We start from the raw sequence: 18706 nt of genomic DNA, 5'->3' as shown, positions 1-18706 counted from the left end.
GCTATTTCTGACAAAAGCCAGGCACAACTTGGCCAAGTCTGTCTTTTCCTACTCAATAACTGATTCTGGGGCATCTCATGTGAAAATTAATACAGACTGTGCAAAACTTGTTACCACAGACCAGTCACTTTTGTCTGAGCTGGCTGATGGTCCTTGGACTGCTCAGGAAAGGACATTAAGTCTACCTGACATCTATTACTAAAGCAAGCCTGGGAATTATTACAAAGACACTGCAATTTGTGTTAAGGTCAGAAATTCACTGTATTTAAAGTTTGTGAGAGATGTGCCCCAGCTCACAGGGGAGGACCCCAGATCACAGCAGGTGGGCAGCTAGGAGCCAGACCTCTATGACTCCCACCTCCAACTGAACCCCCCCCAAGTGGTGGGCTCCCCTTAGTGCCAGGCAACTGAGCTAACAGGGCAGCCCCACCCCTTCAAAGCCGTGAGCAGCTGTCCATGCCCCAGCCCAGTGGCAGCAGCAGAACCTGGCGGAGTGTAAAAGAACTTGGGAGGAGGGGTGATTCCAGGGCCTGTGATGGTCACTCCCATCTGCAATCCGACCTTTCCCATTAACAACCTGTTCACATGCAGTGTTGTCTAAAATGGGTCTTCTAGCCTTTTACTTTTCCCGTCCTCAACAGTCCTACAGCCATATGTGAGGCAGAGCAAGGTGGGCCCGTGGAGAGGTGGAGGGCCGCAGAGCCCTGTGGCGTGTCCGTGCAGAGGCAGCCTGCTGAGGGGACAGCACTGGGTGCAAAGGGTGTCCAGGCAGGGACGGGAGTCAGCTCCAGTGAGGGAGGGGGCGTCCCACAGTGGGAGACTATGTACTGGGAGAAGAACACCTAAGGAACTACGTCTAGGGTGCTGGAAAGCAGGCTTCTCACTGTCACTTTTGTATGGGAAGTGAGGAAGCAGAATGAACCCTTTGCTGGGGACCAGAATTGAAGTGTTGGTGGTTTAGACCCTGAGTTTTAGACAATGTAGAGCGATACAGAACTGAACTCGGATGTCCTACGCACAGTATGCCCACACTCCTCTCTCTCTGCCCACCACGGGCCCGGAGCAGCTGTGGCCCATGAACCAGCTGGGGCTAGGTTCTCACTTAGGTCCTGCCTTCTGACCACCTTTCTCCAAGAGCAACCAGGCCCCTCAGAGACATGGCTGATGGGAAAGTACCAGGCTAGGCCGATAGCTGAAAACCTCGAGTCCTGACTGGGCTGTACCACAAAGGGCTCCTGGGGAGACTGGGGAGCCGGGGGAGCCCAAAGGGCGGGGGCTGGACAGCTCCTGTGTGTTGGAGACCCAGTGAGGGGGCTGGGCTGGCAGCTGACTCTCAGGTGGCTCAGGAAAAACGTCCTTACAGTACAGCTGTCTGTACATTTTTAGATTCTTTCTAAACAAACATAATAAAAATAAATAAAAACGAGTGTGTACAGAACTGATGACACACCGCTCTGTAGCTAAAATGCACTGCTGCTTCTCAGGATTGTTGCAGTTTCAGTTAAGATATTAGCTCTGAGTGTTGACTTTTTAAGGAATGTAATGTATTTTGAGTGTATAAATTGGCATTTATAAGTATCCATTAAAGGGGAAAAACGGTTCTTATTGGATTGGCCTGTAAATATCCCACCACTGAGGACTGAAAAGAGAAGGGTGTACCTGTCGTTCTGCCAGAGAAATTCCAACCGTCTCAAAAAATTGCTCAACGTAGGAGATGATGGAGCCGAACACGGCAGGGCTCCTGGGACTGCCAGGCTCCTGGGACAGATCACCAGAGAAGGCTTGTTAAGGCACAGGTTGGCAGGTCACTCTGCCTGCTGTGCCTCCATGCAGACAAGCTGGCAGGAGGCCCTAGACCAGGGGTCTTCAAACTACGGCCCGCGGGCCACATGCAACCCCCAGGGGAGTCTGATCCGGCCCGCCAGGTTTTTTGGGCAGTGAGCGCAGCCGAGGTGTTACAGTAGGGATTAGTAGTTCATATAGTCCGGCCCTCCAGCTCTCTGAGGGACCATGATCTGGCCCCCACTTTAAAAAGTTTGAAGACCCCTGCCCTAGACTAACTGCTGGAGCTGCCACTCTGCAAGCCAGAACCCGGGGCAATAACTTAATCCTGTACCTGACCCCGCCCACCTAGAATATGGGGGAGTTATGGTCTGAACGCTTGTGTCTCCCCAAGTTCATACATGGGAACCTAGCCCCACATGATGGGGTCTCAGGGGACAGGGCCTTTGGGAGGTCATGAGGGCAGAGCCTCAGGAGTGGGATGACCCCAAGGCCCAGAGAAGGGATAGATTGGGTGGCAGAGTGGGTCAAGGTCCCAGCATAGGGCTTCCTCCCTCATTTCACGTTTTAGCGGTGAACTCAGCTTCCTCCGAGCCAACAGGAGGCTGCATGCTCCTGCATTAGCCAACACGCAGTGCGGGCTCTCGGTGTGCGGTGTGCTGGCACCTCCGTGCCCACATACGCCACATCTGCCTGGGGCTCTGGAGGCAGTGCCTCTTGCAGGGCGGGCAGGGCAGCGCAGGCCACAATCGGCTGACACAGCTTCAGAACTTAGGGAGGTCAGGAGAGGCCTGGAAGCCACCGGCCGTGGAGGACGGTTACCCGAGAGAGTTGGGAAGTGGCACCTGTTCTTTATGAGGAAAAAACAAACAAACAAAAACCCTACTTGGTGGCCACTGAGTTACCTTGGTGACCACCTTCAGCTGTCTGTTCGCCTGGTGAATGAGATCCAAGACGGCATCCACGGCCCCAGGCGTGTCAAAGTCGTCCGCCAGGGCGGCCTTCACAGCAGCCTTGGTGTGGCTGAGCCTTGGATGAGAAACACACGTGTCACTACGGCCGACAGCAGGTGGCCTCCCTCAGGCAGAGCAGGCTTGTGTCCCTCTCCCACCCCCAGCAGCCTCTCTTCTTTTTGCCCATCAACCCCTCCAGGAGTCTCCATGGTGGTCTTCCCCCACTTTTACCCCCCAGCCCACAAGGACACTCAGGCCTCCTGGGCCCTCTCATCTGTGTGGTCTCACCTACACACCCACTAGCTGTCACAGGCCTTACCTCCACATCCAACTCTCTGCTGCCCCTCTTTCCTGGCTTGGCCCCACTTGCTTTGGATTCCCCCCTCTCCGGGCGTGGGGACGGACTGGTCTGGGCCACCCTGCAGCTGGGCAGGCCCTGGGACCAGTTCTGGCCATTGTGACAAGCAGCATCCACATCTGGACCCGAGCATTGAATTGTGGAGGCAAATCCCTGGAGCCCCCTCTTCCCTCCGGCCTGGCACCCGCCCTCACCCTCCTAGTGACAAGGCCTCTGTTCGTTCACACTAATAAACCAGCGGGAAAACCCATCCAGGCACATTATTTACAACTTTCACAGCCACCCACAGGCGGGCCACAGACTTGCCCGAGGCCACAGATCTGAGGGACCTTCCCACCAGCACTCAGTCTCAGTCTGCAGAAGCCTTGCTCCCCTCCAGGCAGCCCCCCGCCGGCAACCAGGGCTCTCTGGGCCGATCGGGGAGCACCCACCTCTCCCACAGCACGTCGTCCCTGACGGGGCCGCACACCAGCTGCCCCTTCATGTAGGCCCGGGCATCCTGGGCGAACGCGGCCAGGGCCCGGAGGAGGTGCTGAGCTTCCTGCATGGAGCCGTCGCTGTAGTCCACGGCTGAAGGAGGGGGAGGGTTAGCTGGGGTGCCCGTCGAGCGTGCCCACACCTGCAGACCCAGAGTTCCTTAGCCAGGCTGTCCTCACACCACTCCAGAGACCCAGCAGAGGAGGGGGCAGCTGTCCCCTACCCGGGCCTCCCTGAGGCCTGAGCCACGCAGACCAGCCTGTCCTGCCTCGGGTATCTCATCACCTCAGAAGAAATGTGGAAAACCTCTCCCTGTGCATTTTGGCCGAGGGGGCTCATTCTCACTGACAGGTGGACGGACGGCTGACTCTGGAGGCTGGGAGACACCCACGTGGGCACCTGGCGCAGCTCAGACCACCTGGTGCCATGAGGGCTTCGGGCTCAGTATTTCAGGAGAGGGCGAGGATCAGACCTCGAACTCAGCGTGATAGAGGACGTGATGACAGATTTAAGAACTCCCACGGGGCCAGCCCTCCTGAGCACTGGACACCACGTCCAGGCCCCCCCAAAAGGCACGGCCAGAGGGGTAGACGTGTGTCAGCTACTCCCCAGGTGGTGGGGTCAGTGTCCTGGGTATGGTGCCTCAGTGCCACAGATCCGGGGGCAAAAGACAGCAGTTTCCTCTCTTGCAGCTCTGGGGGCAAACACTGAAATCCAGGGGTCAGCCGGCGTGCGCTTTCCAGAGGCTCCAGGGGAGGGCCCTGCCTTGCCTCTGGCAGCTTCTGGTGGCCCGGATGTTCTTGGATTGTGGCGGCATCACCCCGGTCCCCGCCTCCCTGGTCACATGGTCGTGCCCAGTGCACAGGCTGAGGAGCCCACCTACCCCCAAAGGGCACCTGCTCCTGCGGCCACAGACACCAGCGGCATCCTTCCGTCACAGTGACAGGTCAGGCAGTGCCGGGCGTCCCCAGACCTGGCCTTCCAGGGAGAAGAGGCCTCTGGCCCTGGGCTCAGGGTGCTAGAAATCCCCCTCCCCCACTCTCACCCCGGAGCAGCACCCAGTGCAGCACAGCAGGGCCTGCCTACCCTGGGCGGGACCCATTTGAGGGCTCCCGGTTCTGTCCCTGTGTGAGGACAGCCAGTCCATGGAGCAGGAAGTGGAGGGCACTCTGGGGTCCAGACCCCACAGCGGGGGAGAGGAGGTAAGTGGACGGGGAGGACTGACTGGAAACCCATGGCCTCCATTAGCTTCTGGAACCTTCCGGCTAAGTGCCGGTATTATGCAATAGTGTATCCTCGGGCTTACTTTCTGAACCCAAGCCTGAGGGGATGAACCACCACTCTAACCAGACAGTGCTTATTACTCAGCCGGCATCTCGGTATCCCCCACACTGTCAGAGTGCCTCTCCCCAGCCGCACACGCTGTGACCATCCCCCAAAGGCCCTGTCGGCTCACCTGACCGGTAGCTGCTCCGCAGGCAGAAGAGCCGGAAGACGTCGGGGGAAGATGTCTTCAGAAAGTCCTGAGAGAGAGAGAGGTGGGGGAGCTGGGCAGTGCTTTTCTTTCCCGTCTGTATCACTCGGAGGTGAGTTCTCACACGTCAAAGCAATCAGGAATGTTTATGAGAAGCTTTGTTTTGCCGAAACCGGTTTGGCTCAGTGGATAGAGCATTGGCCTGCAGACTGAAGGGTCCCAAGTTCGATTGTAGCTTGGTTGTGGGCACATCCCCAGTGGGAGGTATGCAGGAGGCAGCTGGTCGATGACTCTCTCTCATCAATGTTTCTAACTCTCTATCCCTCTCCCTTCCTCTCTGCAAAAAAAAAAAATCAATAAAATATATTTAAAAAAAGAAAAGAAAAGCTTTATTTTGCCTCCAAACTCAGTCTTAGCACTTTCCCTGCTGACTGTCCACATTCATTCAGTCCCCGCGTCGGTGGAAGAGGCCGAGAGGAGAGGCCCGTCTGCCTGGGAGCCTTCACCACGGCCCCCTTCTCTCTCCCTCATCACGAGAGGACAGGGCCTCCACCAGAGGCCACGCTGCAGCCTGGGAACCGCAGAGGGACTGCGCTCCAGAAGGGACATGGGGAGGAGGAGGGACGCACAGCTCCTGGCTGTGTGAGGGGGACAGGCTCCCAGGAGCAGGGAGGGGACGGTCCAGAAAGCTTGGCTGTGGTAACGTCAGATCAAGCAACATCCATGCTCAGGCTGGACTGAGGGGAGGGGGCCCAGGTCATTCTCTCCGGTGACATGGTTCTCTGATGCTCTGAACTTGAAGCAGGCATGTTTCTCAAAGAATAAACCATCCTGTCTCTCATAAAGTAAATGTGAAATAGCCCTGGCCAGTTTGGCTCAATGGTTGGAGCGTCTGGTTCGGCCTGCAGACCGAAGGGCTCTGGGTTCGATTCTGGTCCAGGGCACATACCTCCTTTGCAGGCTCCTCCCTGGCCCAGGCCCTGGTCAGGGCAGGTGCAGGAGGCAACCAATCAATGTTTATTTCACATCCATGTTTCTCTCTGTCTTTCCCCCTTTTTCCACTCTCTTTCTAAAAATCAATGGAAAAATATCTTGGGTGAGGATTAAAAGAAAAAAATTAAACATAAAATAAAAGCCCAATTGGTATCATCCTCTCGGTTATTTCCACAATGTCAGCACAAAGAAGTGAAAATTTCCGTATCAGGAGAGAGAACGTGGGGAAATGTATCAGAAATCATCTCTCTGGTGGTCAGTGGAAAGTTCTGCATGATTTTAAAGGGAGAAAACACGGGGTGAGGGAGGAAGGGGGGAAGGGCCCAACCTCACGACGGGCTCCAGTGTGGCCCCAGGAAGGACACTAGGGCTCTGCTCCGCCCGGCCAGGCCACCCACAGTGACCGTGCACCCAATGACCAACGCTGGGCACCGAGGGCGCCGGGCTCCGCGAGGAGCGTTAGAATTCTCAGAGTAAAAGGAGACGTTCTCAGCCCTTCTGTCCGCCTGTCCACCCCTTTTTGTCCAGCGGTCTCTCTGGCCGCCCCTCGCCACAGTGACCAGCGTGCAGCAGCTGAGACGAAACACCTGGCAGGACCCCCATGCCAAGGCCGGTCAGGTGCTCGCTGGGGGGTTAAGGACGCTGTTTAGAAAACAGCCCAGGCTGGGAGCACCTGCTCTGGCTACGTGCTGCCTTTGGCGCAGGACTTACACTAAGGACACACCTGGGCACTCAAGTAGGTTAGACAAGGTCTCTGGAAACACTGTCAAGAATTAAAAAAAAATAAGCTGAAACTGGGTTGGCTCAGTGGATAGAGCGTCAGTCTGCAGATTGAGGGGACCCAGGTTCGATTCCGGTCAAGGGCATGTGCATTGGTTGTGGGCACATCCCTGGTGGGGGGTGTGCAAGAGGCAGCTGGTTGATATTTCTCTCTCATCGATGTTTCTAGCTCTCTCCCTTCCTCTCTGTAAAAAATCAATAAAATATGTTAAAAATAAAAGAATAAAAAACAAATATTTAGCTCAATAGTTGCATAAACAAAAATTATAATTCTCAAAAAAACAAAACAAAAAAAATGTAAAACTTGCTCTACCATATAATCCAGCAATTCCACTTCTGGATATAAATCCAAAGGAAACAAAATCAGTATCTCCAAGAGATGTTTGCACTCCAGCAGCAATAAGCACACTAGGTGCTCAGATCTTGGTTCAAACTCCATTTCCCAGCAAAGGCAGCGAGGCACCTTGGAGAAATGGCTGGTCTGGGGGGATGCAAATGTGAGCAGGGCCGAAAGCAAGGATGCAGGCGAGACAGGAGCCCAGGACACAGGAGCCCTCCCTGTCCAAATCTGGGATAATCTCAGCACAAACAGAATAAAGACTGAGTTGATAATGCACAAAGTCTGCAGTGACACTGAAAAGAAACAGAGAAAGACAAACAAAAACCCTTTCTTTAAAGCAGAATGCTAACTAGTAAATGTCAAAGGGACAACAGAATGAGACAAGCCCAACTGCAAGAATCAATGAGCGAGCAGAGAGGTGGAGCGCTCCAAAGGATGCCAACCTTGCAGGACAGAAGGCTGTTGGGAACAAGATACTGACTGGACATTATCTCGCAGGTTCTAGATATTCACAAAAAGGAAATAAGCATCTCCATAGCAGAGACACTGTGGCCATTCCCTAGCCAAGCAGTCAAATTTATCATCGCTCGGTCCCACAGTCTGACCCTGTGGCCCCAGAGGAAGTGCACAGCACCACTGAGGCAGTGTTTCCGCCAAGCAGGTTTGACCTGAATGGAATCAGCCTTGAGACCTCACTTTCAGTTACAGGAAATACGGGAGCTAGAAGAACAAGTTAAATGACACCACAAAGCAACAGACAAATTCCAAATGTGGGGTGTTAAAAAAAAAAAAAAAATGGCCTGATTTTTTTAAAAAGTCAATGCCAGAGGGAAAGTAAGAGAGACAGTTGTAGAGCCTAAGCAGAACAGTGGACTATTATTCAGCCTTAAAATATAAGCAAATCCTGTCACACTCTACCACACAGGGGAACCTTGAGGACATATGCTAAGTGAAATCAGCCCAGGTTGCAGACTCAATCCCCAGTAGAGGGCATATGAGAAGCTGCTGGTGTTTCCTTCTCTCCTCACTTTCTCCCTAAAAATCAATTTAAAAATATTTTTTAGCCGAAACCGGTTTGGCTCAGTGATAGAGCATCGGTCTGTGGACTGAAGGGTCCCGGGTTCAATTCCGGTCAAGGGCATGTACCTTGGCTGCGGGCACATCCCCAGAAGGGGGTGTGCAAGAGGCAGCTGGTCAATGTTTCTCTCTCATTGACGTTTCTGGCTCTCTATCTCTCTCCCTTCCTCTCTGTAAAAAATCATTAAAATATATTTAAAAAATATATATAAATATATATATATTTTTTTAAAAAGCCAACAGAAAACAGTGGAAAGCCACATAGGAAGAGAGAACAGGAAATAGAGAAATACCACTGTGCACTTTTCAGACAAAAAAAAAAAAGAGTATTTAGACCCGGAGGTAGGAGAAGCCCCTTAGGGCCTTGGGGAAAGGGCGGCCAGGGAAATGGGGAATCAGAGATGCGGGATCTCATCTATGCATCAGCCTTTAACAAGGTGCAGCAAGCTGGCAGCAACGCAGGAGAGCACGTTACCTTAACAGTGACGTAGTTTTTCAGTGATTTGGACATTTTTTCTTCTTTGCCTTTTACATGCAAATGTCCTGAGAAGGGAAAAAAAACACACACAGTCATTCACTCTGCAGTGGGGGAAGAGAGGGACTGCGACCCATCTGTCAGGGGAAGGAGTGAAGTGGGCGCTTCTCCCACAGGGGCCCGAGCACAGGGCTCCGACTGCAGCTGCCCGGGAACAGGAAAGAAACAGTAAGTGCCACTCTCTCCAATATGCAAACACCCGTGTGCATGTGGACAGAAGATTTCCCCAAATCATCCACAGTCGACCCTCCAGGAAGATGGAGCCCACAGGGGTGCAGGTTCAAGGGCGTCGGTACACCCAGCCCACAGCGGGCGATGGACAGGAACCACTGCTGACTCAGAACTCAGAAAGGAACAGGTGAGCGGTGACCCTCAGAAACAGTGCACACGCTACCCTGTTCCTGTAACTTAGAAATTAACCGACAACACGTGAAGAAATGACAGATCTCTCGTTTTGCAAACCAGGCACCCACCCGGCAACAAAGGCTGCTCACGGATGTTCAGGATTGCAGCGTGGGGCTTGCAGGTCTCTGAGCAATTAGATTCTCTGCTGGAACCGAATTATTAAGACCCTGGCATTACTTCAGCCCCCGTACGTGAGGGGCCAGATTCATTCTCCCGGGTGAGAGACACACTGCTGTTTCTTTCTCAGGACAGGTGTGAATGTGACGGAGAAGCCTCGAGCTCCTTAGCAGATGGTAAGTCACAACAAAACCGCTTTCCCATTCCCACGCTTAAAGGTAAACAAGGCCACCAAACACCTTCATTAGCTGAGAGCCTGGGAAGTGTCCATACTGATCCCTGGGCCCACAGTGCACCGAAGGGCACCTGCACTTCACAGTGTCCAGAGCACACCGAACTCCTCCTGAGCATCAGCGGGCGCAGTGTCTGTGGAGGGATCAAGCTCTGACTTCCCAGACAGTTAACACAGTGGAAGGAAAACATGGAGCCAGGATCATCAGGCTTTTGCCCTTCTACTTAGGGAATCTGCCCAGCAAGGGCCATCGCTGGCAGGAATAAAGTAGATTTGGCTGCTGGCAAGTTCTATGCAGGGACGTGAAGTGGGATACCAGAGGACAAACAGCTCATATGCCGTCTCCAGCTGTCCGGCCAGCTCCGTTTCTTTTCGGACTACTGTGACGCGGTCAGAAACCAGCTGGTCACTGCAGAGGATGGAGATGCTGGCTCCCGGGCACCCGGGGGACACAGCGAGGGTGGGAATGAGGCCCAGGACTGCTTGGAAGTAAAGGAGACGCTGTGGTACGTGCACTTTGGGGCAGCAGCCTCCTCCGTTTACTGCCATGAAGAAAACCCAAGTGAACCCGGTCTCCAGACTTTAAGCAGCCAACTGCACATTATAAAATGGGCATCTCTACACAATTTCCCTGGAATAACCTAGTTTCCTTAGTCAAGGACTTAAAGACATGGTATTTGTTAATGCACTGTGTTTCACATGCTGATTATCTGCAGCTCCCAACCCTAACACTACCAAATACCAAATACCTAAGCTGTCCATTCCAAAAAGCAATGGACCAATTTGACAGTGCCCCACGACCTTTGTCAAAATTTGGACATAGGAATCTTCCCAGGCATCAAAGGAAATTCCAAAGCTGCTATGCTCAAGGATGCTGCTTGTTTCACAATCTGCTCCTGAGAACAGATGGCTGGTGTTAGCCAACGTGTTTTTTGAACAGTGAAATGAGAGGCAGTGGTATAAGAGGATGGCAGGTCTATATGGCAACACTATTATAGTTCAAAGTTGGCATATTCCTAATAATGATAACATCATACTATTTAAGATTCCTCAATCGTTTTATTAGAAGGAAACTTATATAGAACAGCACTGTAAAGCCTTTTCCATATTCTAGTCATTCATAATTCAGTTCCCAAAAGGCAGACTCATTCCCATCCAAGGAAGTTCATGTTCAAATGATTGAAATTCAAAAACAACTGAGGAGACAGCTCCATTTCTTGACCTATTTTAGCTGATCTATGTATTTCCAAATGTAACTGTTTCGCCAATGAAAGATAAAACTGGCAGACCTGAAATAGAGCCACTATTCTGGAGTCATTACTTACCAGAATGGAGGAAGTAATTTCCCCACTGCTGGCACTGATGGAAGACCTCACACTGTGCGATTTCGTTCTCATGGTGCGGAAAAGCTAGGTCTATGCCACCCGAGTGGATGTCCAATTGACTTCCAAACACCAAACTGCAAGACACAGCACAGAGCTGTGAATTAATTCAATCAGACAACATATTTCTCCAGTCCTCATCTTATATCTAACCCTTCCAGCCTTTGTGCAAGGAATAAAAGAAATGGATCTCAATTTTACATCAATATGTGTGAAAGTTTAACTGATGCAAATGGAAACTATAATTTTGTTTTTACTTCATAAAATTTCTCATCCATAGCTTTTCCTCCCTCAAAAGACAATTCATAAAAATCCCTAACAGCTTTTCCTCCTAGTGAAAAAATTTAATTCTTTTTGCTCCAGAGGTATGGTTTTTTTAAAAAAAAACTTATAAAGTTACCTTTTCTTACTTTCAATAGGTAAAATTTAGTGATTTTTCAGCTTTAACAAGAGAGACAGAACTATAAAATCAAGAGAATTTTTAATTTGGCTTTTGGACATTTAACTACTTAGTGGTTATATTTGACAAACAAGGTTCTAGAATTCAAATCAATGCATGTCAGCTATTGGCATTTCCGCTTGAACGCCGTGCTAATACCTCCTAGAAAACCTCGTGTCCCACAAACTGCACACCAAAGTTGTGCGGCTGATGGGACAGTGCAGCTGGACAGACCACTCGGCCTGAGCAACTCTCACCAGACCACCTGCGGAAACCTGTACCCGTGTGAACAGCCCAGGTTCACTAGCGTTGCTTCAGAACACATTGAAAATGCAAAACTCGATTAAAAACTCAACAGTCAGCACAGTGGAGTGAGGGCTGGGGTGGTGAGGCCACCTCCCCCATCACAAATCGAGGCTGGAATACAGACTGTCATGAATTTTCCTAAAAATGATTCAAAATAGACATTTTCAAAGATGCCACAGCCTCTCTGAGTCCGTTCCTGCTGAAGGCTGATCTTCTCCCACTGGCTCCTGGGCTCCAGAAGAACCAGCAATGTACTCTCACATTTTAGTTAAGTGGCGTTGGCTGAGAAACAGGGTTGTCTGTTACTGTACATTCTCAGTGATGGATTTTGGAGAATCTCTTACAGTCCTTGAAATTAAAATGCTCTGAAGAAGAGTGTGAGGTGGGAGGGCTCAGATTAGGTAGGAGAGCATAAAGGGCCTCATTTGTAATGAGTGATTCAGTTTAAGATCTGAAGCAAATATGACGATGTTAAGATTTAATAAAGCTAAACTGTGGATCCGAGGTGCTCATTATATTAGTCTCTATTCTTTTTCTTCTTTTTTTAAAAAATATATTTTTATTGATTTTTTACAGAGAGGAAGAGAGAGGGATAGAGAGCTAGAAACATCTATGAGAGAGAGACATCGATCAGCTGCCTCCTGCACATCCCCCACTGGGGATGTGCCCGCAACCAAGGTTCATGCCCTTGACCAGAATCGAACCTGGGACCTTCCAGTCCCAGTCCGACGCTCTATCCACTGAGTCAAACCAGTCTCGGTTAGTCTCTATTCTTGTCTGAACATTAAACCTATTTTAAAATAAGAGACAGCTGAAAAGAATAAAATGTCTATTTTCATTATTTAGATTTCAACAAAATAAAATATTTAATGGTAACATTAGATTTGAAATTTATTAAATGCTTTCTACCTGCTTTACAGTAACTAATTGAATCTAAAACTAAATACTCCTTTACAATCCAATGTATACCCCACATTGCTATTAAACCAACAAGTATTTATAAATACATATAAGTGGTTCTGCATTAATGTAGGACTGTGAGATGGACATAGTTGTTTTTAGTGAAAAGTTGGGCCCATGCTTCATAGTAATGTGAGAGTTTGATGTCTCAGGAATGCCTGGATGTGTTTCTGGATGGGCCATGTAGAAGTCACCACAGGTCAGGGCTGTGGGTGGAAAGGGAGACTGCCTGCTGGGTCTTAACTAGAACGAACAAAATGTGGACAGATGGGTCGTGGAGGACAAGGCTCTTCCATCTGGTAGGATGGGATAAACCTACGTGGGGCTCAAAAGGAAACCAGTGTGGGGTCAGTGCATGGGGCACAGTGCTCTATTACAGGAGACTAGAAGCCTGGTGCATGAATTCATTCAAGGATAGGGTCCCTCAGCCTTGTCTGTGGGGATTGGGCCGAAACTGGCTCTCCGACAACCCTGAGGAGTCCTGGATTGCAAGAGGGCAGTTCTCAGGTGACACACTCCAGAATCGAGCTCCCTGTGGTCAAACAGTCAGATGGTCGCTTATAAAATAGTTATCACTGCTATACCCAGCCAGAAAACAGCACCACATACAACAACCAATTGAGGGTGACTGGGTTGGTTGATGTGAAAATTTTTGATGTAGCTAGTAGTTTGAAATGCTCACCTTAAGCATACTTTATGTTTCTAATTTTAAAAACTTATAACTCCACTGAAAAATTATTATAATAAATACAATGAACTGAAACACATCAAATGTAATAAAAATCAGAGTTAATATGATACTTGAAAACCCCTCACCTTCACAATAGGATATACATACACAAGGTTATTCACTGCAGGTATTTGTAAGAGCAAAGTATTGGAACACCTAAATGCTCCTCCATAGGGTACTAGCTAGATGAACAATGGGTAAGCCACACAATACAGCAGCACTCCAGAGCTGAGAGACAAATGACAAAGAGCTCAGCAAAGTGACACGGGGGAATTCCCAGGACAGACTGCTAAGTGAAAAGAGGACAGAACAGGACAGCACCTGTGGTATGCCACCTTCTCTCTCACACACACACAAAAAGAGCCATGTGGCTATGGGCAGAAGCATGGCGAGTGCAAAAGGAACAATCTGCAGAGAAGATCAAAAAGAAGGTGGAGCCGAAACCGGTTTGGCTCAGTGGATAGAGCGTCGGTCTGCGAACTGAAAGGTCCCGGGTTCGATTACGGTCAAGGGCATGTACATTGGTTTCGGGCACATCCCCGGTGGGGGATGTGCAGGAGGCAGCTGGTCGATGTATCTCTCTCATCGATGTTTCTAGCTCTCTATCCCTCTCCCTTCGTCTCTGTGAAAAATCAATAAAATTTTTTTAAATTAAAATTAAAAATCATACAGAAGGTGGAGGCGGCCCCGGGAAAGATGCCAAAACCAGAAGAGAGTTGTTTCCCAGAAGCCAAGGGAAAAGCAGGACATCAGGCTGCCTGTCAGTGACCAGGTCACTGGTGACCTCAGGAGACCAGAGTCAGTGGGACGCTGGGATGAAAGCCAGGCAGGAGCAGGTCACATGTATTGTAGATGGTGACAAGAAAAGCAAACAAAAAGCAGGGCTGCTGGAGGGGATCAGGGTCACGGGAGGACCTGTGTTTACGGAGATCCCAGGACAGAAGCGTCCTGAGAGAGGGCTGATGGAAGACTGAGGAGTCAGACACACAGAACCTGGGGATAATGCTCGATGGGATCTGATCCAGCTTTGGGGGTGAGGGTCTGCGGACCGAGAGAGCGGTCGGAGAAAGGTGGTTCAGACCCCTGTCTCTGAGGGGCTCTGGCCTCACCCAGGCCCTCAGTGGAGGGCTGGTGTTCCCTAAACCCACCTAGGCAGAGAGATGAAGGCAACCTGGAGCTGGCTTGTAGGAGATGGGAAATCAAAACCTGAACCGTAAAGCAGGCTTTCCTACTGAAAAGAACAAGTGCTGATGGAAGATGAATAGGCCACGTGTTTGTTTTGTTTTTCTTCTTACAGCCAGTCCGCTCTGAGCGTTAAACTTTCCTCCCAAACTACTAGCATTGTCTGCATTGGTGCAGAGACCAAACTTGCCAGGTATGCGCCCTCTACTGGCCAACTCAGGCATTGCTAGAGCTTTCACAACACAAACGGGAAGAATCCAGGAAAACCTTACCTTGAGATGGTAGAACATTCGATATGCCAGCCAGGTCTTCCGTTTCCCCAAGGAGATGGCCAGAATATCTCCTGGGGTTTGGCTGCCTTCCACAGAGCAAAGTCGCTGGCATGCCGCTTGTCCGAATCACCTGCCAGTTACAAGTGTATGATCAACAGGGTTGAGAACTTAGAATGAACAAACCAACCCAAAGTCACAAAACTAAAGCACTTCCCAAAGAATCTGTTCCTTCTTATAAGTAACCTCACCTTCCTCACTCATATGTTTTTCTCTTCCTCCCACCTGATGGCTAGACAGACCACTAAATACTTTCACCTAAAATATGCCACTAGCATGAGGCCAGTTTCAGTAAGTTCCATAGTGAATGAGTTGAGATTTTAAACACGCAGTGATGCTGCTTTCTGAGGGGTGTACTGAACTGAGTGTGCTCATTCTTCTCCAGTATGTCTCCTAAGAAAGCTGTGCTTATCAGTAACTGAGTTTGAGTAACTTTCCCCCCAAAAAAATCATGTAGCGTGAAAAGGACAATTACCAGAATGCCAACCACACTCATAAAAGAGACTCAAAAGAGAAAGGTTAGGTTATTGTTAAAGTCTGTACAATGAGCCAGTTTGGGGCTCTCTTTACATTCCAAAACTTGGAAGCAACCAAGATCTCCTTCAGCAGGTGAGTGGATAAGTAAACTGTGGTACATTAGATTATGGGGTATTACTCACTGCTAGAAAGAAATGATCTATCAAGCCAGGAAAAGACACGAAGAAGCTTACATGCATGTTTCACATGCAGGGACCATCTCTGAAAGGAGCCATGAGAATGGGTGAAGATGCCTCTCCAAGGAGAGCTGGGGGCCCAGGCGGCAGGCCCAGGCAGGAGAGGGGAGGGACATGGCACATGCTGTGTGACTTTTATACTCTACAAGTTCTCTCTGTTTGAAAAAAACAAATCACATTTACTTATTTATGTTTAAAATATATTTTTATTGATTTCAGAGAAGAAGGGAGAGGGAGAGATAGAAACTTTAATAATCAGAATCATTGATTGGCTGCCTCCTGCATGACCCCCACTGGGGATGGAGCCCACAACCGAAGCATGTGCCCTTGACTGAAATCGAACCCAGGACCTTCCAGTCTGCAGGCCAACACTCAATCCACTGAGCCAAACCAGCTAGGACCAGAATCAAATTTAAAGCACAGCTGTGATGCCCGGCCAGCATGGCTCAGTGGTTAAGCATTGACCTATGAACAAGGAGGTCATGGTTCGATTCCTGGTCAGGGTACATGCCCGGTGTGCGGGCTCAATCCCCAGTGTGGGGCATGCAGGAAGCAGCCGATTGATGATTCTCTCTCATCACTGGTATTTCTCTCTCTCATCACTGGTATTTCTCTCTCTCTCTCTCTTCCTTTCCCTTCCTCTCTGAAATAAAAATATATTAAAAAACAAAAAAACAAACACAGCTGTGATCAGCTGTCTGGCACCACCCCTGAGAGAGTGGGGTGTCAACCGAGCACTGGGAAAGAGAAGCGGAGTCTGTGCTTCAGCCCCTGGAACCCGGGACAGGACGTGGGTCCACCCACCTGGCTCTGAAACCGGACCAGGAGCCACACGGATGAGCTTGCCATACTTTTTGCCTCGCGACTGCAGATCAAAGTAGACATTGCCTGTTTTATAAAGGTAATAAATTTAATTCCTCAGTCTTAAGTGTCAGCATCTATATGAGCTCAACAGCTAGCAAGTGATTAGAAGTTAAACACAGAATATGCCATCTGGCCCTCATTTGGCTCCCTTTACTATACTTTAAAATCAAAATTAACACCACCAGCACTGTTTTTTAAAAAACATGCACTTGGTCACATCATGAATGTCGGGATGTAAAAGTGAAAACAAAAGAGTAAGTTCTGTGTCAAATGTTACCATGGGCCTGCGTTCAGCTCTGGGCTTCATGTTACACACCAATCAGCAAAGAAACCCTTTCCTAACCAGATACCCACCACGGCTGTCTTTTTCCTTAGGTTACAAACATCGCTGCACTCGAGCCTCCCGTAGCTGTCCTTCCACAGAAGTGCATCTGGTCCACGGTTTTAGGCTGAGGGTGTAAGGTGACCTCGCCGCGAGGTCACTGCAGAGCCAGGGCCGGCCCCTGCCGCGCAGCAGCACAGGGGAGGCGGTATGGGAGCTGGAGCTCTCGCAGGGAGTCGGGCCTGACCTGAGCACGCGGGGGCCGCCGGGAAACAGAGACCCCAGGCGACTCCCAGTCCCTGATCTTCACCCAGAGCTTGTTCCTGAGCTCTCACTACTGAGCTGGGATAAACTGGTGAAAATGGGAGGAGTGCCGTGCGGTAAGTAAACAGCCCTTGAAAATGCTTTAAAACAGAAAGAAACTGTTCCCTTTAATGGAAGAAACATTTTCCTCGTACCTCTATTTATGGCATCAATCTGCTGAACAAATTCTTTCTTCACAAATAGTGCAAAGATCAAACTACAACCGAGCTTTGGGAAACTGTCACAAAGTCCAAATTAATGGAGTTTCAGTAAGTAACATTTATTTTAAATTAATTATGTTTACCATAATTAAAAATTACAATAAAGCATAGTAACAAAACAAACAGCATTTGTTCCTGAAGCATGCTTGGATGAGAATCTCTGAGCAGCTCACGAACATTAATCAGTTTCCCTGGCTTATGTGTCTTTATTTCACGTTACACGGCAGCAGGAAAACAATCCCTGTATTTCTGGAGACAATTCCAGTTCAGTCACCTAAGCCCTTTAAAACAAGTTTTTCTTGGAAACAAAATCTAAACATAGCAAAGGGGATAAAGTAAAAGACTACAAGCCTGTATGCAAAGGCTATTGAGAAAGGGAACACCCGCTTCCAGGGACCAGGGGCCCCTGCCATGTAGCTTAGGCCCACAAAAGAGCCCAATAATCCCTGTGCATTGTGTCCATGATCATGCTTTCCACTTTGCTACTGGCTTGCAACAAGTATTGCAGCACCTGAATACTCCCAATCCTGGGCTAGGTTCTCCAGTGGGTTATTCGCTAAAAGCAAAAGGTTTTCTTGGACTTGTATGCATGCATATAAGCATAACCAATGGACGAAAAACTCTGGGGAGGGAGGGCATGTATGGTAGTGGGGGAGTGGGGATTGGTAAGGTATGTACACATATAATACCTGAATTTAAAAAAATGAGAAAAAATAATCATCATAAACTGGTATGAAAAAGAAAAAGAAAAAAAAAGGTTTTCCTGATCCAAGAACTGGCAAAATGTGAATACGTTAACAGCAAGCGGAGGCAGCCTATGATTGGCTACCAAGTGGTACAGTACAGGTATCAAAGCTGAGGTGAGTTTCAGCTACGGGTAGTACAGAAAACTTCCAGGGACAGAGAGAAGAGGATTTAGACTTGGGAAGAATGACTGGAAAGGAAGAGATAGGGCTGAAAACAATGCTGAATTGTAGAAGCAGCAAAATGCCAGGATGCCAGTCTTTCCCTGAAACCACCAACCAAAAAGCAGCAGCTCCTAAACCAACTAAGCTCTACCACATGAAGAGGTCACACAAACCCCGAAGACAGGTGTTCCGAAGGCAACTGGCCTGGTCAGTCCCTCCAACAAGTCCGTAAGGAGGAGAACAAAGAGGGGACTGTCTTAAAGAGACAGGACACAACCACGTGCACAGGCTACTGAGAAAGGTAACACACGTTTCCAGGGGTCGGGGGCCCCTGTCATGCAGCTTATGTCCTCAGGTAGAACCACGAAAGAACCTGATGAGTTGGATGAGGATGTGGGAAGGTGGGAGACAACAGGGAAAGGGTGACTATGCAGAGAACAGGGCATGCTATTAGGGAGCTGTCCAGCATTTCAGCTCTGATAATGACACTGGGGTTACATAGGGTGACGTCTTTTATTCAGAGA

The 18706-nt window shown here is 49.4% G+C and overlaps 2 protein-coding genes across 2 annotated transcripts in view; one reads left to right on the top strand and one right to left on the bottom strand.

Annotated features, from left to right (window-relative positions):
* NAXD (NAD(P)HX dehydratase) overlaps window positions 1–18706 on the top strand; it is a 151116-nt gene that overhangs the window by 28559 nt on the left and 103851 nt on the right. The gene's annotated exons all lie outside the window — the stretch shown is intronic.
* CARS2 (cysteinyl-tRNA synthetase 2, mitochondrial) overlaps window positions 1–18706 on the bottom strand; it is a 37440-nt gene that overhangs the window by 2568 nt on the left and 16166 nt on the right. The window contains 8 exon segments of the mRNA XM_084879841.1: window positions 1660–1758; window positions 2688–2811; window positions 3525–3663; window positions 5027–5093; window positions 8710–8777; window positions 10849–10982; window positions 14795–14924; window positions 16369–16452. Coding sequence (XP_084735967.1) covers window positions 1660–1758; window positions 2688–2811; window positions 3525–3663; window positions 5027–5093; window positions 8710–8777; window positions 10849–10982; window positions 14795–14924; window positions 16369–16452 — 845 coding nt within the window.

The sequence above is a fragment of the Pipistrellus hanaki genome (assembly GCF_964339955.1).
Source record: "Pipistrellus hanaki genome assembly, chromosome: 3".
NCBI classification, from domain to species: Eukaryota; Metazoa; Chordata; class Mammalia; order Chiroptera; family Vespertilionidae; genus Pipistrellus; species Pipistrellus hanaki.
The sequence above is the reverse complement of the archived record's forward strand: the minus strand, read 5'-3'. Positions and strand labels throughout refer to the sequence as shown.